This window comes from Chroicocephalus ridibundus, chromosome 3, assembly GCF_963924245.1.
Source record: "Chroicocephalus ridibundus chromosome 3, bChrRid1.1, whole genome shotgun sequence".
Taxonomy (NCBI): domain Eukaryota; kingdom Metazoa; phylum Chordata; class Aves; order Charadriiformes; family Laridae; genus Chroicocephalus; species Chroicocephalus ridibundus.
In genome coordinates this window covers 18,149,503-18,168,358 of record NC_086286.1, presented here as the reverse complement: position 1 = coordinate 18,168,358, position 18,856 = coordinate 18,149,503, and the positions used below count along the sequence as shown (strand labels likewise).

The following is an 18,856-nucleotide window of genomic DNA, read 5'->3' as shown; positions in this document are numbered from 1 at the left end:
TGCAGTTGGATGAAATTATTTTAAAGAGCCCGTTTCATAGCAGTTGTAGAAATCTGTCAATAAATACTTATCAAATCATCCTTCTGGGAACATTGTGCTTGCAACAGAATTTTGCAGCTGTTGAGCAGTTTTGTCAAAACTAACAAGAACAAGTGAATTCCTTACATTCGGAAAATGCGTTGCCTTTTCGAATTTGTGTCTGTAATGTTGCAATAATAACCAGTAACTCATGAAGATAGTAACTTCCCATTCAAAGCACTCAAAGCTTTGTATAGTATGGTTGTACTCCTGAAGAGAAATTTCTGTCTTTTTCACAGTGTGGATGGAGTTTTTAATTCTTTTACTAATAGGTGGACTGTTTCAGGTGACTGCCAAATAATTGTTCTTAGTGGTTTCTGCTGCACCTCTCTGCAGACTTGGAAATCTGATTTGGTGCAGCTGAAGCAATAATACTGCTTTTGTCCATCAGTATAGTTTTTGTTTTGTGTTTTTTTTTTTTTCTCATTTGTCTAGTTTTTATTTATGCGGGGGAATACGGTGGTATAACTATACCAATGCAGACTGCTATGTTTGTGCACATGTGCTCTTGGCAAGAGAGCCTTCCTTTGTGGATTTTCATCAATATTTAGTTAGAGTACTATAATTGTACCTCTACAATTCCATAGGTAAACCTTTTGAATCATATTTGCAGAATGGAGATTATATGTTTTTAATTTTGCATATTGGGGTTTCTATTGGAAAAGTCTTAGGATCTGGTTTAAATACTTGAGAAATTACAAGATTTTCATGACTGTTAAGTTAGTTTAAGCTTTCAGTTAGAGCCTAAAAAGTTTAAATTGTGCTGGCCTAAATGTAACATCCTTTTACAGACAAAAGATGTAGAGATAAATAAAGATATCTTTACAATAAAAAGATGAAGACTAGGTGCTCAGGTATATGTGCAGCCCTGGGTGGAGTCACAAGAGCTTTGTTTGCCTTCGCAATGTGTTCAGATTTCTTCATGGAGAGTTGCTTAATAGTGGCAGCATATAAAATTCAAGTTAAGTAGAGCAAGGAAATGCCATACAATTGTTGGTGTGAAATCTGACAGATAGAACAATTTTCTACCCTTGAGTGATTTAAAACCATTTGCAATCTTAATCCAAAAAGGCACTGCTTAAAGCAATGCTCTGCTCTAGAGATGAACAACAGTACAATAATCAGACAGAAATGCATAGTTCCACTTCTCATATGTTATTAGTCTACTGACAGTATTCTTTGTTTCCCCTAACATTTTATATGGTGCAGCAATCCGGAGGCTTTGGTTCTTCTGCCACTGATTTTGCAAATCATTTAATTTCTCTGAGCTTCATTTTTCCCCTTGTATAAAAAGTGGAAATTATATTTTCCTTGCATTTGTTAAGGCCTTCATTGCCTTGAAGGGTGTTCTGGTTTCAGATTTATAACTGCAAGGCATTGTTATTATTGTTTACTTTTATTAATGTGTGATGAATTAATAACTGTAATATTCAGAAAAGTAAATACATTGGGGAGAGATAAGAGAAGAAAGGGAATACCTTTCATCTCACTTTCCTCTCTGCACTTTATTTGGCTGTAGTGTTAAGGTTCTCCTAAAAACCAATATTTCAGATACACTGGTGTGGGAAGCTACCAAGTTGCATGGGCAGGTGTGATGAAAACCAAGATTTGAGCCATTTTTTCTTTTTTTTAATAGGAGATGTTTAACAAAAGGAATAAAATTTGACAAAAAGGATAAAATTCTCTGGCTTTTGAGGCAGGTTGCCCATCCATTCATGCAATTTTGAATAATCTTTCTAATCAACTGCTGTCTGTCACTCTTAATAGAGAAGAGCTCTTCATACTAACAGAAAGGCAGGACGGGTGATTTCCAAATGAATTATACTTGACAGTGTAAAGATTGCTCCAAATTTTTTTGCTTTATGTTCTGTCCTTGCTTCATTGATCATGTAACTGCAACTTCCAGAGGGATTTAAGCCTCACTTTAAGTATAATTAGGATGCAAACGTGCCCCGATATGGCAACTTGAAATACCAGGCAGGTTTGTAGCTGAGATCTTATGGAGAAAGGCACGGAACTAAGTCATACGAGATAACATTGAGACATTGACTGATACACCCATCTGGCTAATGGGGAAGTGCTGTTACATATATCAGAGTGCTCGCTGGGTTTCAGAGATAAGAATTTAAAAACAGTCAAATAAAGGGATGAGGGGAGGAACTTTGTCAAGGATAGGCAAGGATTAAAGGTTTATTTTTTGATACTAACATGCAACATGGAGTTGCATATTTCACTCATTAGGATAAAATATCCATGTAAAATTGCAGCATTAGTAATGTTTAAGCTGAATGATGGTTTTTGTCTTTGTGATGTTATCTAGTACATTTTCAGGGCATGTATGTTTAAACTTGCATGTATTTTGCCTGCTACAAAGAGACAGAGGTAGTGCATCATTTGTGCATGTCATTGGGAGCTAAGACTGTATTCTGAAAGCTTGTGATGTGAACCAGGGAGGCAATATTTATTAACTCTGTTAAGAGCTTCCTTATCTGAAGTACAAACTCACACAAATACTGTGGGTATTTGGCCTATAGGGCTTTCTAACACCATTCTCCTGAGTCTGAACTGCTTTCTAAAGCAGCAGATTTTAGTGCATCGTTGAGTTATATTTTCAAATAAGGGATACCGAAGTCCCTAAATAGCAGTGGTGATATCTGCCAGTATAAAACTCTTTCCAATTTCTAGATGGTGTGCTGAATTCCATTACTAATGCGGAAGCTCCTGAGTTGCGACAAATCCTACACCTGCCATATATAAATTCCTGCCGTGTGGCTTTGATGCAGGGGTGGAGAGGAGAGCAGAGCTGTGTCAGGCCTCTCTGCTCAGACAGTTCCTAATCAAACTGAAGCTGTTATGATGCAGTCATATAGGTAGCGTTTCAAGCAGCTTTTCTTATCTCTTTGGCCACAGCTTGACTGGGTACACTTCCTTCCAAGTTGTCTTCAGAGGAAATTCCAGCTGCACTGCCTTGTCAGGGGGACCTCTTCCCTTGGCATGCAGTAGCAGGCACAGAGTTCTTCTTGGACTTGGTCCCTGCTTTGATCTGCAAGGGGAGAGTGTGGTGTCCCCTGAGACACAGAGAGCTGAGCCTGCTGGATAGCCAGGTGAAGCCCAAAAAAGGAACCTTATTTCACCATTTTTTATTTCTCTGCCACTCATTATTGTGTTATCACATTATCCATGGCCCTTTTTTTCATGTTCATAAGGATTTTCCTTCTCCCTACTGTTGGAAGTGAGGGGTTAATAATGCAGGGATAATTTGATACATGTAACTTATGTATAAACACTCTTAAGCAAATTTGGCAAGAAAGAGGTTTTGGCTTTCAGAAAAGGGATTGGTTACATCTAGTTTCTTGTGGCAGGTGTCAGTATAAAAAGCTCCAGACACCCAAGAGTTAATCCACTATTTTAGAGAAAAAATGAAGTAGAGATTTAGTGCCAGCATCGTTTAGCTCTGTTATTAATTCACATACAAGGGCTGTAATGCATAAGATTTGTGTGTGTATGTGTGGGTTTGTGTGAATGTCAATTAGCATGAGCTGGGATGGAGTTTCTGCTGAATTGAAGACAAATGGTTTTGGAGTGGTGCCAATTTGGATGCAAGTTCCTGCAAAATAAAACTTTCTCATTTTACTAAGTAGCTGTTGTAATGAAGCAGTCTTGGCAATGATATACATGGCTTGTGTTATCTCTGAACAAATTTAAAAGTTAGGAGAAGGCTCCCAACTTTCACAGCAGGTTTGTGCTGTGTTCCAAATGGAGCAGTGAAAAGGGAAATCATATGCCTCCTCTCTATTTTAAAAATAAGCTTAGTGTTTTTACCACTTGGATCTTCTGATGTGGTGTCTGCAGAAATTGGGGGCTGAAGCTGACAGCCCATGAGGTCCCCTTCAATTCTCTTTCCTGGATTCTGTTTTGACAATTAAGTGACGATAAATTAATAACATTTACTAGCATTACTGTCTCATTACAGGACAAACAAGAGATACTTTGATCTAGAAAGTAAGAGAAAATGTTTCAATATCTACTAAGCAGTGTGTTTCCTTTAAAATAAATACAATGAGGTCTTAAACCTATGTCATATAATCTAATTTTCATAAAACCAAAGTAAACTCCAAAGCAAAAATGTAGCATTGGAACAAAATTTTGCTTTTTGTCTTAAATCTGGAAATTCTTTCAGAATCAGTTTATTGTAAATATTGGAAATACTTTTTCTTCTAACTTGGAGAAAATAGATTATTTTGAAAACTCTGATATGTACGCCTAATCCTCTTACTGAAAATGGGGATCTGATTGCCTGTGCTAGTTAACAAAATGCTAGTGTGCAGGATCATTGGTAGCTATTCTTTCTGGATGAAATATGAGGCTAAAATGGACCTAAAACATTTTCTTGAAAGTTTGTATGTTGCATTGATTTCCATGTCTTGATCAAACTGTAGCTTAAGTTTTACTTTTTGCTGCCCTAAATCCTTCAGTACTGCAGTTTCAGTATGTATTTCTTCATTTCCTTCTCTGAACTGTTTACATAGTACAGAGCAACCATATGCCCCCCAGCCCCTGAGCAAGTAAATATTAGTGAATCTGTACTATAACACATTTTGGATCCCTGGTGAATTGAAGCAGTTTATTTTATGAGGAACTATTACTTTATGGAAGTCTTTTTACACCCAAAAAGTAGTCATTAGGGACATGAGTGAGAACAGCTTTGTAAACTTGTAATATTGCACAGCTCCAGCATTGTAAAGACAATACTCTTTAGTATATAGCTCACTGAAATACTGAATTTACTATAGTTACAATTGTAACCTTAATGAATAATTTTGTGCTCTTTCAGTGGGTCATAGATTGAACTAGTGAACCTGAACATTGAAGCAGCTCTGAGCTTGCCAGAAAACCTTCATGAGCTGTGTTAAATACAGATCCAGTACTGGGTACAGAGCACTACTGTTAAGAACATGCGTGAGGAGAACCATAGATGCTCATCTTGCTAAGTAAGTACGAAATAAGAACGTAGAAGTTCCCTGTTTAAGAAGCAAAAAGCAGAAAATTTTACTAATCTGGATATTTCTCTGAAGGGTTTGAAAGTTAACCCCAAGACTTAGAACAAAGATTGTTTTTCAGCTTCCTGTCAGCATATACAGTGATGCTGTACAGCATTGTCTTCTGTGTTTAGCCTGTTTCATTTCTCCTGAATTGACTTGAGCGGTAACAGCCTACTTTGTCCACTCTTCTGAAGACGGAAAGTGACTTGTGAAGGGAATCTGGAACTACTCTTTTGCTGCATGTCTACCCAGCTCCAGGTGTTTTAAAAAGTGAACCAGCTGATAACCCCTCTGTTACAAAGAAGTGCAAGTATGGTCTGAAAGCTTTGTGCATGTTCTTAACTGAGACTGTGTCCTTTCCATGAAGTTAATTTTCTATGTAAGTGATAATTATAGAATGTTTATAAAGTGCATATGCACACATTCTGGATGTTTTCCCATCACTGTACCTTCACGTTTTTATTTGATGCCCTTTTTTGAAGGGCTGCAGGTAGACAATAGAGTGAACAGTATTTGCAGTAGGCTGTATTTTTTTGCAGTGGAAGTTAAGTTCTGTCTTTTCTGCCTTCAGAGGCTGTGAAAGCTGTGCTGTGCAGCTCAGTGGCAATCAAGATGTTGTAGGAAGACATTGATTTATTATAATACAATAAGCTTTTCTTTTTGGGGCCTTAAAAACCCATGCCCATCAGATATTTAGTAAAAACAAATAATGAACAATACACTCAAGAACTGGCAAGTGGAAAAAAAAAAAAAAAGAAAAAGATATTTCCTGTCATAGCACAACCTGCATTCCATCCTTTTCTTGTGCTAATGAACCAAACTAGGCCAAATTGCTCTCTGCTGTACTCATGTATAGTTTGGTATCATATAACCAGGATTTGTTAATATCGCTGGCAGATTTTTTTCCCAGTGATTTAGTTCCATTTTTTTCTCCTAGCTTAATGTCAGCACTTTATGGTGTTCTTAAAATTGTCAGGTTGGTTCAGACCTGATTTCAGTCATCTGTGATGCTGTGAGTACTGAATCTAACAAAAAGTGGCCCTGGTGAGGGGGAGGAAGACAGTACTTAAAAAGCAGTTTAAATCTCACATCTACATTACCTGATGGGTCCTGTATGGTCTCTGGGACATATCAGAGACTATAATATTAATAAAACTATTCTACAGATTTACAGGGTATTACAAGAATGTTGAAAGTATTGTGACCAACAGCTGCTTAGGCTCAAACACGTGTTCTCATTGGAGATCACAGTGGAGGTGTTGACGCAGAGGAACCCCTATGGAGGGGGAAGGGTTTTCCTTGCCGTGTTTACATTGCTTGGTAGCATGAACCACATCAATTCAACCATAAGAGAAAGAGGGAAGAGGAACAAGCATCTTGAACAAATATTCACCGACCACATAGATAAATTTCTTGTTCAGATTCATTTCATATCATGATAAGAATTGAGTAGCAAAAATTGTTCTCTCAGTCTGTCACTTTGTCGATGTAGCTGTTCTCTGAATCTCTCTATGGGCTCCCTGTACTCCGTTGTGTCAAGATAGTCACTTATATTCCATTTCAAGTCCTTCTTTCCTGACTGACTCTCTCTCACATGTTTTGTCTGTTTCTGCTTCTGCTCAACAAAAGCCAACAAAGTAACTCACCCAGCTTGCATCAACATGGTTCAAACATCATAAATGTTCAGCACCATTTCCCAAACACAGCAAACATGTCTGTACAGCAGTTGATGGGCAGGCATGAAGTTTAGGAGCACAGCATGCTCCTAAACCTGTCCACCTTCTGTCCATCTACTGACTTGCAGGCAGCCTATGAACTGGCAGTATGGGTGCTGTTAAAGCTGTGTATGAAAGTGGTGGGATAGAGAAATTGTTTAAATCAACCATTAAAGACAGTTTCTTCAAGACGGGATTGTGGTAAATTGACAGGGTGGTGGCAAGGAAACATATGTTCAGTGTTACTGTTCTGTTCTGTGATTAGCGTGGTTGTCATCAAGTTCTGTTTTATCTTAACTTTTCTGAGATGCCAATAAGCAATAATATCCAACTTCTTTGCTGTCACTGAATTCACACCCACACCAACTCCACTGCCACCCTAAAACATCACATTCTCAATTAAAATATATATTTCTGTAAGAGCTCAGTGATTACAAAAAACCAAAATCTTCCCTAAAAATGAGATACTGTAATTCATTCCTACCACTAATAGGTGAAATTTTCAGCTTGATGGGTGCAGAAGCATAAGAGGAAAACAAAATTCAGATTCAATCTTATGTGAATACTTCATTATTCAAAGCTGTTATTGTCTGGAGATGAGCACAGAGAGTGCAGGTAATGAAAACAAATTTTATAAATATCATTGCAATTGTAGCCGTTCTGAAACATACGTTGTCGTCACAATCTCATCTGTTCAGTATGTGTTTAAACTGGGGCAAACTCTTTGCTGACTTAAACTTGGAGTTATGAGATTTGCAGATGGTGTGAATCACCAGAGAATGCAACCAGTATTTTTATAAACCTTTACTTTTATTAGGTGGATAACACCCACAAGTACGCTTCTATCAACAGGAAAAAAAGCACAGCTAGGGAAATGGCAGAACAAATTTCCTGCAGTGTTTTGCAATGTGGAATCGCAGGGAAAATTCGCCAAGTCAGAAGGTAGTTCAATATTCATTGCCCATTCAGTCCCTGGCCCCTTTCTGCAGTAATGATAAAAATTTTTGCTAAACATGATGTGCTTTTTTTTTTTTTTTTCCTGATATAGCGTTGCAAATAAACAGATAACTTGTTTTTTTTCTCTTGGAGTTCCTAAAAAAAAAAAAATCAATCAAACGGTCTTTATTCTCTTTCTATGAAGCTGTGTACACCGTTAATATTTACTAATAGAAATAAATTTCTCCTCTGCGTAAGATCAGTACCTGTCACACGTTTTCAAAATGCTATCCGCATAGCTATCTGTTTAGCTTTGTGGCTAGAGGCTAGTCATTTTTCTTTGGAATGGTCTGTTTATTTGTGGCCTTTGGAGAGATGGGGTCGCTGGTGTCCATGTGTATGTATGTTTTGGAATCTTAATTGCCACCCTGGATCAAATTAGATTGGATAACTAAAAGATAATGAACGGTTTATAAAATACATTAATTTACAAGGGTGAAATGGCGGCAGCTCATACAGTGAGGTGCCCTGATTGGGATCTATTACATTGTCTGCCTCCAAATGAACTGCTCTGTCAAGATGCTGGTAAGTGTGACAATTTTTGGAGGTGAAACAGACCTTGAGAATACCAGGATGCTATCCCAGAGAATTCTGCATCTCCCATCAGCTGACGTATGGGAAATAGGTAGCTGTACTGCATCCAGCTGAAGTGGAAATGGGCAGAAGATTGTTTCTCTGGAGTATGGCCAGAACACTGCTCCGCCTGTGAAAGCATTGTGAAGTATTTAATGGAGGTAATACTTAGTTATTTGTTTTTTTCTAGGGAAAAATGGCAACACATGCCCCTAGGGCATTAAGCTGCTACACAAGGCTAGTTATAATTGAAAAAGGAAGATGTTTCTTAATTAATTGTTTAAACCACACTACAGCACAAACCAGCCTTATTCTAATTTTCAGTAATACAAAATCATTTGTTGCACAGTTACATAGTGTACTGTGAGTAACCACCAATCTGAAGAAGCTACAGCTTTGTTTCCATCATTTCTCATTTTCAGTTTAAGAATTAGGACACGTAGCATTGTGAGACTTAAAAAATTCACAACACCAAACACAAAAAACCAATGCCCCCCACACACACTTTGGGAGCTTCTTTATATTCCTTCTGGTTGTGAGCCTGCCTGATGTTATGCTTTCAGTCTTTTCACTGTGACTGAGAAACAGGAATGTGCTTTTTCATAAATTACAATAGATATCTTTGCATCATCACTGGATTTCTGTTCTTGAGGAATTAACAAAATATGAACTATTATGGAACTTTTATGAAATAAAATGTTAAAAATTGAGGAGGATTTATTTCTGTCAGCCTCTTTCCAGAAAGACACTGAAACTTTTACCGAAGAGACTTTCCTCCAATCTTGTGTGCTTGATACTAGACCTCAATCTGTTTCTTGCAGGTGTAGCAGGAATGTCTCTTAACATTGTCATAATTTGCAGGCATCCCAAAAGGTTTGTCTGTGAGACTATTGTATATACACTTACTAGTTCCATGAAAACAATGTACTTAATACGGTCATATTTGTTTCACTGCACTTAGATATAATGCAAGCATGACATAAAATAATGCCAGCAAATGGAGTATGTTTTTGACTACAGAGTTGGGAATGTTGGTTAAAAAAAAAAAAAAAAGAGAAAGCAAAAAATGAGGAAATCTAAATGTGTAGTATATTTTAGGGTAATCTCTTTTCCAGACTGTCATTTAGGATTTCTTCAACACTTAGCTGCATTAGCTAAGGCCAGCTCAACAGAGCCCTGCCTTAATGGCTCTGTTTTTCAGAGCAACCTAGTTCTTCATCTAAACACGCTTCAGGCTTATCATCCTATCTCTGTGTCCAGCGAATCTTTGGAGGCTTTCCTGGACGTCTTGAAGGGGGTCGGTCTTACGATTCTAGTATTCAGGTTCCTCCTGTTGTTGTCTCAGACCAGTCTTTCCTCACAGCATGAGCTGACAGGCTGTCATGTCACGATGATCAAACTCCTGGTTGCTGTTACTGACTACCAAAAGGAAGAGCACAGCACATTCACTCTTTGGGTTTTGTGGGTTTTTTTTTGGTTTGGTTGTTCTTGTTGTTTTGTTTGGGGTTTTTTTTGTTGTTTTTTTTTTTAAGGAAATTTCAGCTCATTTCTACATTTACAAAAGAAGAAAAGCTGTTATGTTATTAAAAACAGTTGTCACTCAAAGCTTATAACAGTTTTCTATCTTAAAGTAAGTCAGTGCCAGTGCAGTGAGGCAAAGAGGAGATGTGTAGGATCCCAAAGTAAATCAGTGGCACAGCTATGAAGAGAGGCAGCTCACTCGCCTGTTATGGGGTCATCCTTCCCCCTTTCTGTCAATGCTGTCAGTGCCGATGTTGATACCCAATTACAAACAGAAGTGTGTGCATCTGACTGGTTGTTACCCTCTTAACAGTTGGCCCTGTTTGAGAATATGAAGATCTGTTCAAGAGGTGTTAAATATAGAGGTGTCATGAGCCTTATTCTTCACAATTGTACTCAGACCCTCTCACAGGTTCTGTTATTTGCCCTTTTACTTTAGCCTAAACATCTGTTGCAGATCTAGTTCCTAACTTGTAGAGATACTGCATCCATGGGGAGAAATGCTTCACTTCTTATAATCACGTTTTATAGTTCCCTTTGTGGTTTAATCTGGCACTTTGACTGTCATAGTTGAATAAATTGAATTCTGTAGAGTGCTCTTGTAAAATGCCATGCTTTTGAGTTTAAATGTGCTTCAGTGTGATGAATGCAGCATTAGAGTGAGATGTGGAGTAGTGCCTAGATTTGTGGACTGTAGCTCTAGGTTTTATTCTCAAGCCTCTCACCAGATTATTATATGACTCATGGATAGGCTGTTTTCAGGATTTCTGCTCCTGCATTCCATATCTGTAAAATGAATGTGTTTTACCTATACAGCAGGTCTGTGTTGACACCCAGTTGGTTACTTTTTGAACAGCTAGGCAGCAGGCGTGCTGTAACATGTCATAGAATGGTTGTTGCACTCATATACTAATTATTCCACTGCTACCTTGTACTTCCATCATCTTTTTATTGAGAACAAATACTTTCCTGGGTTGTAAATCGTCTAAAAAGGAATCATTGTTTTAACATCTATTTATGTGGTACCTGTCATAGTGAGCTTTCATTCCTTGGGTGAAGCAAGCAGAAGAAAAGCTATTACAAGAATACAAACATAAAGAATGTGCTTGGAGATCTTTGAATGAAATATGCTGAGAGTTATTAGAGCTGTTTTCTTTCCAAGAAAACATTATCAAACATTATTATTTTTATGGACACTTTTATCTGATGTACTTTAAGAGCAGGTGGTAATTACCAGTGTGTCTCAATCCAACAGTTAGTGGAGGAAACTAAAGGACATGAGCAAAAGACATCTCTGCATTAGTGAGGTCTCCATTAATGAAGTAAGGTTCTAAAACCTGCTGGAATTTAGGAACGGCATGTTTTTCTCTAGAGTGGTTTACCTTTTGAGGAGTTTGCTTGATAGTGAATGGTGGCTTAATAATAATTAAGCTGATACTAATTCAGAATTAATATCTGAAGAAGGTTTAACAACTAATAAAAAGGAGCTGTTGTGTACGTATTAAACCTGGAATAGCGTATCTGATGCATCTCTGTGTTTCAGGCAGCTAATTACTTTTTTCATCAAGTCAGGAGATGTATTTGTTTGTGAAATAGTTTCATGTCATTTGGAAGTTTGAGAAGAGAATTCTAGCTGATATGAGGGAGGAAATCTGGAAAGCAACAATGCTGAAAAGGCTATAGGTATGATTTTACAGAGTGACAAATTAATGGATTCTAGGTGTCATATATAGGAGTATCCCATGTTTTGTTTTAACTAGTTAGTTCTGAAAGGAGTTTGTCAGGGGAGCTAGTTTCCTGTATTTTCTCGGGAAATGGAGGAAGGCAGGTGATGCATCTAATTGGTCCCTAAAGCAAAAATAAGTGTTTGAATGAGCATTCATTACAATATTTGAAAAAAATTGTTTTTCAGATAATCGCCTTTGATGAACTTCGGACAGACTTCAAAAGCCCAATAGATCAGTGTAACCCAGTCCATGCAGTAAGTACAACCAGTGCCTTGCTAAGCAACAGCTACGAGAGAAAGGAAGATGCACTGAGCTGTCAGTGGAAGTATGAGTGTGGAAATGAATGTAGAATCTGTTGTGAAGTCAACTGTAGTTTAGAAAGTTGATTTATTGGGCCAGTCTTAAGAAGCCAGATGGCAACTCTTTATGCTAATAGCTTTCCTTTTTGCTGAAGGAGGCAGGAAAATAATTGGGAAGTTCAAAAACTGAAGGATATGTAATATGATGCTAATGCTTTCTTTTTATGTTTTCATGCTGTGGCACAAGTTTTCCTTTTTGAAATAATTTGCTTTCTCTGTGTTCAAGCATAGGATGACCACTTTCTCCCATACTGTCTGTATCAATGAGTCAAAAGCTTGAAGGGATTTGATAAGAGGTGCATTTCTAGACCTTTCTATCCCATGGTGGGGCTCTAAATTCTCCTGTACTTTAAGAATAAATAACACATTCTGCTGCGTCTTCTATGGAAAAGGTTAAATATCACCCTGGGACTGTAAACTCAGTTTTACCTAACAAACCAAAATGCAACCCAGATTTAAGCATATGAAAATTCCTCTGTTAGTTAAAGCCATAATCTAGGGTGATTTAGCTGACTACAGTTTAACATACATCAGATTTGTACCACGAGAACTGAGAGCAGAACTTGGTTCCCCGTCATCTCACTGGGAATTACAATGATTATGACAGGTGCTGAATCTGATCTCTACAGAGTATCAAGTTATTGAATTGCCTACAAATGATAACCAGATTCAGCAGCTAGTGCTTTGCCGTTTAACCTTGTTTCATAACTCTGCAGGGGATTTGCAGTACTGCTTAGACCACTGATGATTTTAAGTGTAATCTTTATGTGAATCTTCAAATAAGAAGACTTGTTTACTGTTCACTAACACATAAGCAAAGAATGAGAACAGAAGAAAAATTATATTAAGAAACCCTATAGAGGACTTCAGTGGAAGTAATCTGGTTTTGAATATACTGGAAGTAATCTGATTTTGACTTCACTTTTGCCAGCTTGAGAACTGCACACAAGAAATGTGTATTTATATGCACCAAATTCCAGTAATTTGTTGTCTTCCTAAAACTTGTAAGGTGTTCCATGGACATAACTTCCTCTTATTTTAAAATGGTAATGGAATTGGTCTCCAGGATAAAAGAAGTTAATCCATCCCTGTTTCAGTCATATTAGTGGTGTGATCAAAAAGTTAATAGTAGAGTTTCTAGTAAAACACAGCAAAGTATTCTGTGATCTGTTCACATATTTGATGCTCTTATATGAAACTTTCTGTGATAACTCAAGCAATAATCTCAGATTGCTTTCTTCTGCACAGTATACATGTTGATGCCTTTTATATTGCCATAAAAGGAATATTTTTAGCAGGTATTTCTTATATCTTTGGTCAAGTGTATTTTCCTTTTTCCCCATGCATAGTTGCTTGTGCCCGTATTTTGTCTGTGTGGTATAGATTGGCACCATTGGATAGAGACACAAATGGTGACTTAAAAAGAAGTTGCAGCCTCTGGCTCAAGGCTAACACAGACTTGAATCCCCAGTTATTGTTACACCCAGTAACAGATGAAAAAATAACTTATTGGAACTTTGAAATGGGTAAATCATTTGGCTTGCAGTCAGCAGGTAAGAAGTGAATACTGTTGTTTCAGATTAATAATGTGTTGCTTCTCTGCAGCCATTCATTATGATCTTGACCCATTTTAATTGTAATGTATTGTCTTTAATTTATAACACCAATAACACCAGCTAATCTCCTTCCTTTTTCCCACTTTTTCTTGGCAGAGAGAGCGGCTGAGAAATATTGAGCGTATTTGCTTCCTCCTGCGAAAGGTGAGCATAAACTAGCCTAGGATTTATGAAGTTTATGAGAATTAAAGCCATCCAGTGGCAACGTGTGGAAGTCATGATGACCTTGGAAGGACAAAGTAAGACAAATTATAAAAGGCTAACATAATAGAGGATTTCTGAATAAGAACTGAAACTAAAGAACATCAGCCCATTCATTTTGGATCATTGTTTTTGAAGGTGGTGAATCGTTTTGCAGTTGCAGCTTGAGGTGCTTATAAAAGCACCTATTAAAAAAAAAAAAAGCTATAAAGCCCTACTAACTGATGATATTGTTGTAGTACAGGCTTTAGAAATACCTTTTTTTGAACAGTGGCTTACTAATTGATAAACTAAATATCTTATTAGCCGCATATTTAATGTTTAAGTTTTTTAACTGGATGAATAGAAAAGTTGATATAGTATTTATTTTAACTTGACACAAGAGAGATGCTGAGTGCCTCAGTCTCTGAGGGATTAGGAGATGATAAATTGTAGGGTTGATACATTCATGGGTTACTCATCTGTAGCTTGAAAGAGGGTTTTCATAAACACTCGTTGTTCTCCTGACTCTGTCCCATTGAAGCCAAAACAATTATAGTTCTAAACTATTTTATTCTATGTATTCGTTTCTATAAATTACCTTCCTCAGAGTGGTAATGGAGCCACCTAAATTATGCTGCACTTTTGCTTAAAAAGGTCATCACTGAAGTGTAGACTGATGACTGCATCCTAATCGAGCTAAGAACTGACTTCAGATACAGTTTTAAGAAACCGATGGCCTCATCCTTAGAGGTTTTGGGAAAGTGAGTGCGAGGGATTATTGGTCTGGGGTGATCTAAAGGTGTAACTGACTCTGTGCAGAATCTCTGAAGTGTCATTCCCTGCTCAGTCAGAACCTGAGTCGTATCTGTTTGGCACCATTATGAGCACGGTACTGTTAGGAGCCACATTTAAGTACTTACTTAGCCTGTTTATGACACTAGGGATATGAAAATAGGAGAAAATACTTATCACCAATAGCTTTCCATTTTATTAAATAGGCAGCCAGCCAATTTCAAGCTGTGTTCCAGTTTATTTGATGTAAAGCAACCGGTGAGTGGTAATGTATTAATATATGTGAGCCCCATGGGAATGCCTTACCTGCATCAGTGTTTAACTTTTATTGAGCCTCAGCCTCACTGTGAACAGCAAAGTGGAGCATTTTGGCTAATTACAGACTCTATATTCATAGGGGACTGGCTTGTTCCTGGTTCACTTCAATAGTTTGTTAATTCAGCCACTTCAAAGTTCTTTGGGGACACATTTGTTTTAATTGAGAGATTATATGCAAGAAAAGGAAGGTGCAGTAACTACAGAGATTTGTAGTGTTCAAATCTGTCAATCACTAAAAAAAGCTTTAGTTTATTTAGTATAAAGGATTTGCTGTTGGTGAAAATTCTGGAAGTACAGTTGAGTGCCAGCTATATAGATACAGGAAAATAGCAGTTACGATGTTTTCAACAAGCACTAAATATATCCCTCATTAAAACATTGTGTGACTTTAGGTCTGTTTCTATGAAACAGCAACACATCTGTTTTCCTATGTCTTGAAGTCAGATAATTCTTTTAAAGGGTTAAAAATGGTGATATCTTGCTATTTATGAAATTAGAACTAAGATCTGCTGTAATTCTATTTTTTTAAAGATATTATAGGTGGGCTATAAAAACAAGTTCAGTTTCATTATATGCTGGTTTTAGAAGGGTTTCTTGGGAATTATTAAATGGGCATATAATATGTTATATAAATCTGATCCCAGTGGGCAAAGAGTTTCTTAAGGACTGATTTTCAGTTTTATTTCAAAACTACTTGAAGGAGATTATTAATAAGCTGTGACCAGGTATGTGATGTGTCCCCAGATATTATATAACTTATTTACATTTTCTGAAATAGAACGGAGGATATAATTGTTCTGCAGCCAGGCATTTTCTGACGTTTGGTTTGGGGAAAATGTTTCTATATCATTAAAACAAGTAGGGATCGTGTGAAGCAGATATATATGGTGCTGGCATGTGTACATGCACGTATGCATGCACCATGTTTTATGGTGCTATAGAACTAGAATTAGATCAGTGTAAGTTTTCTGGTTACTTGAGAACGATTGATCATGTATAAAGAACTTTGTATAGCCATACTCAAATCTCTTCTATCCCGAAGTAAATGAGAGGAAGGACTTATTTTCTGAAGCCAGCGTGAAATGCAGTTCTCCCAGGATACAGGCATCTCATTTTATTCAGTGGTGTGTTTTGGGGGCTTTATAGTATAGATTTGTGTTCGTGTGTGTGTGCTGTAAACTGTTGAATGTTCCATTGTGTGGAAATTGGTGTGTCATACAAGTGTTACATGATTCACATAGGACATACACTAGCGTTGCTGAATGCTAAACTGCCTTTGTTTCTCTAAGGATAGGATTACGCGACACACTGCAGTGCTGTACAGAGGTACACAAGCTAGTTGTGACTGAGTTGTCTCGAGCCTAGTGAAAGCAGTACAGAATACAGCAGTACAGATTTCTTGGGCTCATCAGCCCTGCTGAGGAGCGGGATAGGTAAGGTGTGCCATACAGATCTACCATGACTTTTGTGGGGTCATTAAAATATATTCAGTTAATGATGACGGCAATATTATATAATTGTAATTGCAGTATACTTCAAGAAGTATACCTACCTGATTGGTTCCTGTTGGATTTACTTATTTTAGCACTAAAGACAATTAGGAATTTCCTACATTAAAACATAGTCTATTTCATTAATCAACCACTGTAATATTATTACTTTACCTTTGAGGAAATTTAAATTAAGTTATGCATCGTAATTTTTAATTAATTTGAGAAATCCTTACTAAGGAGGAAAGTTGATTGAACTTGCTGTCCTGCTCAGCGAACGTATTTCAGACTTCAGTTTGCTCATGCCAAACACTGCTGAACAATATAAGTGACCTTTCTCAAATTATCAGCAAATATTTGTTTTTGAACTCCATTAAACTAAAGTAAGAGTGATTTATGAACAGCAGAACTGGAACTGGAACTTACCTGGGAGGGAATCGAGGTAGGTAAGACAGACTTTTACTCATTTTCCTGCTGTAGTGCAGCATTTTAGTTAAGTTAGGCATAAAATTTGTAAAACTGCAAGTGTAAGAAAATATTGTACCAGAACTCAATCCTTTTTCTTGATTTTTATTTGGTGTGGGGATTTTTTGGTTGTTTTTTGTTTTGGTTTGGTTTTTTTCAAGTCCTAAAGGAATGATTGGAAGAGAGCAAATTCAGCAAGAAATCTAACCACAGGCAAGGTGACATTAGTCTCAAAGATGTTCCAGATGAACTTGAACTGTCTTGAAAAATACAAATACACAGACAACAACCCCTGCAGGGACAACTTTTGAATAATGAAACTTAGCCACTTCAGAACTCCTGTACTAGCAGTCGTAACAGCAACAGTAGATTGTACATTAGCAGGTGTGGTGTTTGGGGAAAAAACCAACCCAACAACAAAACCTCTTCGCCTAATCTTTTTTGAAGCAAGTTTTAACATTTTAGTTAGAAGGCTGGGGTTTGCCAATGCTTGTTCTGTTCTAGTACCTCTGTCACCGTGGTTTCCAGTGGAGCTGGATCCGCAGTAGTAGAGGCGGAAATTTATTCTGTACTCAATAGTTCTGGTGTTTACCAGATTCAGTTCTGGTTTTTACTGCTCTGTAAAAATAAAATAAATGTATTTTTTAAATTTATGTTCCATAGTATATACCCTAATACACACCACAGTTATGTTTTACTGTATTTACAGGTTTTGGTAAATAACCAAAACCAATGTTAGCTTAAAGAGCAATTATGGAAATTCTATTCAGACTGAGATACTGTAAATAAAATGTAAAACCTAGTGAGCATAATATATAATTCCAGACACCTGAGTGTCTGCATACAATTTTGTTTTGGTGTGTTTCCATATTTAAATAGTCTGTAAAACAAAAAAGTCAAAATTACTTACATGTATGAAAGTAACAGTAATTCAGAGGCATGAGTAATCAGAAGCTTGAAGGGTTGTGGGTTAACACCAGAGGTTCAATTGTAGATGGAGCATTCCAAGGAAGAAGATAAGGCTTGATCCTGTGTCTGTGTCATGCCTGTTTGTCAGTGTTGAATGCACATACTCAAAGCTTGGAAGAAAACCACGACATATTCAGTGGAACATTACTGAGCTCATTTGATCAGCTAACAGGGAACAAGTTAGCTCTTTAGCTTTTCCTTAAAAGCAGATGAAAACAGTATTTTCTGAGTATGGAGGTGGTTCTACTTTACCTGTAGATAAATATTATGGGAGATCAGCATTTTTAAAAAGTAGCCCTCTCTCTCCATGTTTATCCTGATTCAGCTTTTTTTTTTTCCTGCATATTTTGGGTGAAGGAGACTGAGCAATGTGCGCTGGAGTAATTGCCATACGAAATAATTTTTGTACTTGGACCTTGTTAGGTTCCAGACCTTCACCTACTAGTAGCTCCCACCATTCTCTGCATGCAGCAGCTACAGTGGACATACCGCTTTGAAGAATGCCAGGTGTCGCCATAGCTGATTTCGATTGACTGATCATATTCTTCTTAATAAATTTGCTGGTTGTTACAGTGATCACTTGTTCCATTGTTCTGCTTTGTAGTCACTGGCAAGCCTGAGATAATGTGATGGATTTTAACTGTGTTTCTGGATATGTCAGATGATTGCTTAATCATGGATTTAGAGATTGATAGATGCGTGACATTCTTTTAGCCAGTCTGCAGGCTGATAATCATTAGCAGAGTACTTCTGTAAGCCTATAGCATGGTTCATTAAAACGTTTAATGTAAGGCTATATAAGCAAATGTGATGTATAATCACAAGCAATTTTTGAAGTTGTGTGTTTCCATCCATATGTAGGAAGGAATCCTACTTTCTTCCTGGGATTGAAAAATCTCGTAGGCAGAAACTACAGCAATAAGACAATTAGTTTGTTGCAGAACTGGGAATAGCAGCATTAGTTTTATCTTTATCTTATTAGTGCTGTAAATTCTTTACAACTTCAGTAAAG

General features: G+C 37.2%; 1 protein-coding gene across 1 annotated transcript in view; it reads left to right on the top strand.

Annotated features, from left to right (window-relative positions):
- Window positions 1-18,856, top strand: part of CNIH3 (cornichon family AMPA receptor auxiliary protein 3) — a 49,080-nt gene that overhangs the window by 13,043 nt on the left and 17,181 nt on the right. Inside the window, exons 2-3 of the mRNA XM_063328210.1 lie at window positions 11,838-11,906; window positions 13,724-13,771. Of these exons, the coding sequence (XP_063184280.1) occupies window positions 11,838-11,906; window positions 13,724-13,771 (117 nt within the window). The remainder of the gene's footprint in view (window positions 1-11,837; window positions 11,907-13,723; window positions 13,772-18,856) is intronic.